Source organism: Gekko japonicus, unplaced genomic scaffold, assembly GCF_001447785.1.
Source record: "Gekko japonicus isolate JY-2015 unplaced genomic scaffold, Gekko_japonicus_V1.1 scaffold1360, whole genome shotgun sequence".
Classification (NCBI taxonomy): domain Eukaryota; kingdom Metazoa; phylum Chordata; class Lepidosauria; order Squamata; family Gekkonidae; genus Gekko; species Gekko japonicus.
Window position 1 is genome coordinate 177802 of NW_015165281.1, and position 7191 is coordinate 184992.

At 52.1% G+C, this 7191-nt stretch overlaps 1 protein-coding gene across 2 annotated transcripts in view; it reads left to right on the plus strand.

Moving 5' to 3' along the window:
• The window catches only part of LOC107109641 (solute carrier family 25 member 39-like), a 54206-nt gene extending 53781 nt beyond the window's left edge, over positions 1 to 425 (plus strand). For both annotated transcript variants that reach the window (XM_015410313.1, XM_015410314.1), the window contains one exon: positions 244 to 425. In XM_015410313.1, coding sequence (XP_015265799.1) covers positions 244 to 362 — 119 coding nt within the window. In that variant the 3' untranslated portion in view covers positions 363 to 425. The remainder of the gene's footprint in view (positions 1 to 243) is intronic.
• The last annotated feature ends 6766 nt before the right edge of the window (positions 426 to 7191 follow it).

Here is a 7191-nt window from a genome sequence, read left to right on the forward strand (position 1 = left end):
GGAAGAGCTCTCAGCCCCACCTACCTCACAGGCAGTGTTCCCTCTAAGCTCACCGGGTGTCTGTTGTGGGGAGGGGAAGGGAAAAGGAGTTTGTAAGCCGCTCTGAGACTCTGAGTGAAGGGTGGGGTATAAATCTAATCTCCTCTTCTTCTTGAGCTCCAGCTTTATACTCTACCTGGGTGGGGGTGCTACCTTAATCCTAAAACGTGTGTTTTCCTCCCCACCCTTCCACCGAACCTGCAGGTTTCCTGCCCCGTGTCATCAAGGTGGCCCCGGCCTGCGCCATCATGATCAGCACGTACGAATTCGGCAAGGCCTTTTTCCAGAAGGTGAACCAGGAGCGGCAGCTCAGCAGCCTGTGAGCTCTAGGATGGAAAGCTTACGACGGCATCCCCGAAAAGGACCAAAACCTGTATGGTTTATTTGGGGGGGGGGGGGTTTAGGGGGGGGGGGGGGGTTCAGCACGTGGCAGGCGGCGTCTGTGGACGAGGCTGACGATGATTCTCAGCCATGGTTGAGAAGGCCGGACCCAGGAAACGTTCACTTTCCTTCGTAGGTGCCTTTTAAAATTAGTTTCACTCCTCTTTTCCCACTTGGGGGGGGGGGCCTGTCCGGGAGATTATCTGACATCCTCAGGGGGGGTCCCTTCACCTCAGAATCACGCAAGTCGAGTCGTTCAGATGTTGTACCTTTTCCGGCCTCCTTGTGTCCCGCCAAAGAAGAGGAGTGTTTCCCCGCAAGAAACCCAACTCGGTCTGACGCCGCAGAGCCCCCGACGGAAGGTGGCGTTTCTCGGTCAGCTTCGGGTGGACGGTGAAAGGAAGGGGAGGAGCCAGAGGGGGGTGCTCCTTCAGCAGCACATACAAACCCCTCTTCAGTGGGACCCCTGAGAAAGGTCAAGCTGTAGACAAAGGCACATTTCTAGCCTGGCCTTAATTTTTGGTTCTCTCAGCTAGCATGCCTGCTGTTTCTCCTGTAACACTCTCTATCCACGACTGACTCACACACTGCAGCCCCGGAATGGACTTTTAGGGGCTGTCGATAGAAACACTGGCTTGAATACTCAGGACTGAATACCCGCCCCCCCTCACCCTCTTTGTCCTGTTCACTTTACTGCTGCCCTTTACCCCTCTGGACAGCTCGAATTCCTCATGCCTTAGCTTATCGGTAGCATGGGCCCAAAGCCATGAAAACTCTGTGCTCTCTTCTCGCCCCCCCCCCAACATGCACCCCACCCCCTTGTCTTCGCTATTCAAGCAGGAGTGAAGTCTCAACTGGCCCCAAGGTTTGAGATGACGCCGGAGACTTCAAGTAGCACCTCTTAACAGCCAACGTGTACCCTTTTGTCTGTTAATTTATGTGCCTGCCGCTTAGTTCTCACGAAGGAGGAGGTCCCAGACGTCTTATTTCTTAAATAAAGTTAATTTTTTTTAAAAAACACACAGCATATAAAAGAAACTGGAGCAGAGAGGGGCTCTAATGTTGTGTTCTGCTCGTTTGGGGCGTGAAAGAAACATGTCTAGATTTTTTTCGAAAGTGTCTGATCTCTTTCTTGATCATCTGTCTCCTTGCAACCTGCATTAAGAACGCAAGAAGAGCCCTGCTGGGTCAGACCAGTGGTCCATCTAGTCCAGCATCCTGTCTCACACAGGAGCCAACCAGTTCCTCTGGAGGGCCAACAACAGGGCATCGAGGCCAAGGCCATCCCCTGATAAAAACATAAGAAGAGCCCTGCTGGATCTGACCAGTGGTCCATCTAGTCCAGCATCCTGTCTCACACAGGGGCCAGCCGGTTCCTCTGGAAGGCCAACAGGGCATAGAGGCCGAGGCCTTCCCCTGATAAAAACACAAGAAGAACCCTGCTGGATCAGACCAGTGGACCATCTAGTTCATCATCCTGTCTCGCACAGTGGCCAACAAGTTCCCCTGGATGGCCAGCAGCAGGGCAGAGAGGCCCAGGCCTTCATAAGAATATAAGAGAAGCCAATGTTGGATCAGGCCAATGGCCCATCTAGTCCAGCTCTAATGTTGTGCACTGTTTGTTTGCAGCATGAAAGAAACATTTCTAGATGTTTTGGAAAGTGTCTGATAATCTGTCTCCTTGCAATCTGCATTAAGAATACAAGAAGAGCCCTTCTGGATCAGACCAAAGGTCCGTCTAGTCCAGCCTCCTGTCTCACACTGTGGCCAACCAATTCCTTGGAGGTCCAACAACAGGGCACAGAGGCCAAGGCCTTCACCTGATAAGAACATCAGAAGAGCCCTGCTGGATCAGACCAGTGGTCCATCTAGTCCAGCATCCTATCTCACCCAGTGGCCAACCAGTTCCTCTAGAATGCCAGCAATAGGGCACAGTGGCAAAGGCCTTCCTCTGATAAGACCATAAGAAGAGCCTTGCTGGATCAGACCAGTGGTCCACCTAGTTCAGCATCCTCTCTCACACAGAGGCCAAGGTCTTCCCCTAACAAGAACATTAGAAGAGCCCCCCTGCATCAGACCAGTGGTCCATCTAGTCCAGCATTTTGTCGCACACAGTGGCCAACCAGTCCCTTTGGAATGCCAGCAACAGGGCACAGAGGCCAAGGCCTTCCTCTGATAAGACCATAAGAAGGGCCCTGCTGAATCAGACCAGTGGTCCACCTAGTTCAGCATCCTGTCCCACACTGGCCAACCAGTTCCTCTGGAGGGCCAACAGGAGGGCAGAGAGGCCAAGGCCTTCCCCTGATGTTTTCTCCTGGCTCTGGGATTCAGAGGCAGAGTGCTTCTGATTGTGGAGGTCCCCCTCAGGGGGATCCTGCTTTCCTGTAAAGGGTGCCTAGAGATTATTATCTTATCCAGGTGTGGTTTCCATGAGTCTGGCAGGTGCCAGGGTTACATCAGCAAAGCATCAGTTTGTGCAGGGGTCATTTTGTAGAAAAAGAGGTGCAGGAGCTCATTAGCATAACCTATTTGCATATGCTACACCCCCGACATCACCGGAAGTGTGTCAGAAGGGAACACCCACCGCTCAGGCTCCACTGGACTGTTTTGGATTGCTAGCTATTGGGGGGGGGGGGGGTGGCACCTGCAAATCTGTCCTCGCAGAGGAGGGAGAGCTTGTACCTGAATAAAACTTGGTCTTAAAGGTGCCACTGGACTGTTTTGGGCCGGGGGGAGGCTCTGCAACTTGCCTGACTGCTTCTTGCTCTGACTGAGGGCTGCTGGGAGCAGGGGGTGGGGCTTGTTGCATGTGCCTGGCCCCTGGGCTCTTTACTGCCAGAGGTGCGCTCCTGCAGGAAATGACCCCTGAGTTTGTGCCTGTTTTCTCACTTGACAATTTTAGGATTACTGCCGTTGGGTTTCCTCATGGATACAAACTCGCCCTCCTCCCCTGGTGCAGGGTAGTTGTCCCACAATAATTCTCTGGGTGTGATATGCCGTCAAGTTGTTTCTGAGTTAAATGGCGACCCTCTGAGTCAGTGTCCTCCAAAACATCATTAACAGCCTTGTCTGGGTCTTGCAAACCAAGGGGCTGTGTGGCTTCCTTTACTGAGCCAGCCTGTCTCATGTAGAGCAGAAATCAGCCAGTTATGATTTGCAAGATGCAGGCACACACACTAAAACCACACACATTTTTGAAACCTCCACCACAGCAACTTAAGACGAGACGGCCTTCTCTTTAGCTACTGAGCTTTAGCATTCCAGCTCCTGGCAGATTAAGACGGACCAGAACAGAAGGCTGTGGCAGGAAGGGGTGCAGAGAAAGGGGAAAGCACCGTTTGCTGTGACCGTTGTTGGAAGTGTGAATAGCATTTGAGCGAAATGGAGAACATGGAACTGCCGTGCAAACCTGAATGAGGCAGTGAATCTGGAAACAGTGAGTTATAAACATTTCGCAGTGCTTTGCTTGCCCATGTCAGATTTTTTTAGGTACCATGAGGAGCTTAGAAAAGAGCCAAGAGTCCAGTAGGGTGAAGGTAAAGGTTTCCCTTGCTCGAAAGCCAGTCAAATCCAACTCTAGGGATGCGGTGCTCCTCTCCGTTTCCAAGCCGAAGAGCCAGCGCTGTCCGAAGACGTTTCTGTGGTCATGTGGCCAGCATGACTAGACGCCGAGGTGCACGGAACGCTGTTACCTTCCTACCGAAGTGGTCCCTATTTATCTACTTGCAATTTCTTGCTTTACAACTGCTAGGTTGGCAGGAGCTGTCACCAGAGATGGGAGCTCACTCCGTCATTGAACTGCTGAACTACTGACCTTCCGGTCAGCAGCTCAACGTCTTAATCACTTGAGCCACTGCAGCCCCAATAAGAGTCCAGTAGCACCTAACAAAAGTTGTGGCAGGGGAGGAGTTTCACTGCTCGCTTCTTCAGATGCAGCTAGAATGCAAGTCCATCTGTCCTTATATCAGGAGGGATTTATGCAGCTGAGGGCCTGGGCAAAGATTCAGAGAAAACCATTGGCCATCCTAAGGGTTTGCACCAGTCCTAGTTGGCCTCCTGGCACAGACCAAACTGCTTTGGAAATTCCTTTTAGCTGTGGCGGTAGTTAGCACCACAAAGTGGCCAGAGGGTGCATGGCGCAGAAGCCTTACTGAAGCCGCCCAGGGCTGGGTCCAGTCAGTGCCTGGGGGGGGGGGGGGGGGGGGGAAAAGGTGGGTGTGATCCTTTCAGCTCCAAGGTGGCCAAAAAGGGGAATACGCCACAGCCCTAATAGGCCAGATGAGCCAGATCACAGCTCAGAAGCCGAGCAGGGCCGGTCCTTGGATGGAAGACCAGCGAGGGCGATTGGGGGGGGGGGCCTGTGCCGGAGAAGGCGATAGCAAAGCGCCGCTGCTCATTTCTTGCCTAGAAAACCCCACGAGATAGAGCCTCACGGGGTCACCACAAGCCAGTTGCAGCTCGATAGAGCGCAGTCTCCCTCACAAACCCCCCCCCCCCCCCACCCCCAAGTTCTCTTTGCGCAAGATGAACAAATCCATACTGGCTCATGCAAAGCAAGTTGGCTCTTTGGTTCCTGAGCCTGGGATTTGAACTGGTGTCGTGTGTTGGCTAAAAACTCATTCTTGTGTGCTCTTTTTTGGAGGGGCGAGGATCAAATTCTGGCTTGGGTTTGTGGAAATGTTCACGGGACTAGCCTGAGTTGTTAGTGGTAAAGCCAGGAAGCCCCTAGGCAGGATCTTATCCATGAAGTTAGCCACCTTTCGGCAAACCATTGGCATCTCCCCTAAACCCCTCCCCCTTCCATAATATGGGACTGATACTGAAGAAGAAGAAGAGATTGGATTTATACCCCACCTTTCACTCAGAGTCTCAGAGTGGCTTACAAACTCCTTCCCCTCCCCACAACAGACAGCCTGTGAGGTAGGTGGGGCTGAGAGAGCTCCTTCGAGGACTGCTCCTGAGACAGCTCTGGCAGAACTATGGCTTGCCCAAGGTCATCCAGCCAAGTGTAAGTGGAGAAGCGGGGAATCAAACCCGGTTCTCCCAGATTAGGGTCCGCGCACTTAACCACTACACCAAACTGCGAGGTCAGCATCAATGCTCCCTCTAAGCCATGGAGTCTTGTGAGCAAAAACTCTACTTTGTGAGCTCCTGGCATTAAAGTTGTGAATGAGGGATTTGGCTGCTGCAGAAATTCATTTGCTCCAAAGCCATCCTTCCTGAGCTAAGGCAAGAATGTGTGAGCTGGAGGCTGAAAAACTGAGCTAGCTCACACTAACTCAGCTTAGAGGGAACACTGGTCACCGTAAGCCGGCTGCGACTTGACAGCAAGAACAAACAGGGCGCACAGGAAGAGCTTTGAACAGGTGAAGTATACTAGCGGTATAAACACAGGTTCTCCCCAACCCACCTTGTTTCTTCTACTCAGCTGTGCAAAACTGCATTCTTGACCATTTATATTGTTACTAGCAGTAAAGCCCGTTGTGAAAGCAATACAACGGGATCTAGAAAGAGGCTCTGGGGCAGTGCTCTGGCTTTGGGCAAACAGTGTCAATTTGCTGTGGTGACCTCAGCAGGGTATAATGACAGAGTCCACTGTTTTCTCCAGAGGAACTGATCTCTGCTACCTGAAGAGCAGTTGTAATTGTGAGTAATCTGTAGCCCTCACCTGGAGATTGGCAACAATTGTTACCGAACAAAATGGCTGGTTTGGAGGGTGTAGTCTATGGCATTCAACCTGAGGTCCCACCCCTCTGCAAACCCCACCCTCTCCAGGCTCCACCCCTCAAATCCCCAGGAATTTGTCAGCATGTAGTTGGCAACCCCATCTCCTTTCCAGCTAGCCATCAACCTACCATTATCTGCCCCTTTGACTTCAGCTGACTTCTGCCCTCCCTTCTGCAGAGCAGTTGTAATTCTGAGTGCTCTCCAGCCCTCACCTGGAGATTGGCAACAATGGTTCCCTATGTGGGACTGACTGGTTTGGAGGGTGGAGTCTATGGCAGTGTACCTGTCTGAGGTCGCACCTCTCCTCAATCGTCACCCTCTTCAGGCTCCGTCCCTCAAATCTCCAGGAATTTCCCATCTGGAGTTGGCAACCCTATCAGGACTGGCCCCAATGTGTTTTCTCCCAAAGGCCAAAGTAGGTGACAGGACCAAGCTTAGTTGCCTACCAACAGGCACTGAGGGGAAAGTAGGGTTGCCAGCTCTAAGGAGGGAAATACCTGGAGGTTTGGGGGGTGGATTCTGTAGACGGTAGCATTGGGCGGGGGGTGGTGGAAGGACTCAGCAGGTATAATGTCATAGGGTCTACCCTCCAAAGCAGCCATTTTCTCCAGGGGAAACTGATCTCTGTCAATGGCTGCTGGGCCAAGATTGGCATCAATAGTTCCCCAGGACCCCATCGTAAATGCACCAAACAATTCCTAAACATTTTCCAAAACACTACTCTGTCGATAAATTACAACAATTTGAATTAGCACCAAAGCTTTAAGATCTCTCCAGCTGTCACCTGGAGACTGCCAACAGCTTGTCTGGAGTGTGGGCAGTATGACATTGTATCTGTCTGAGGTCCCCCTCTTCCTCCTCCTCCTCAGACCCCACCCTCAGCAGGCTTCATCCCTAAAATATCCTGGAAGTTTACAACCTGGAGTTGGCAACCCTATGTCCTGGAGTTCCAACCTGGAGTTGGCAACCATCAGCCAACCTTTATCTGCCTGTCTGTCTTAAGTTTTACATCCCCCCCACAGCCTCTGCCTAGGGAAAGGGCAG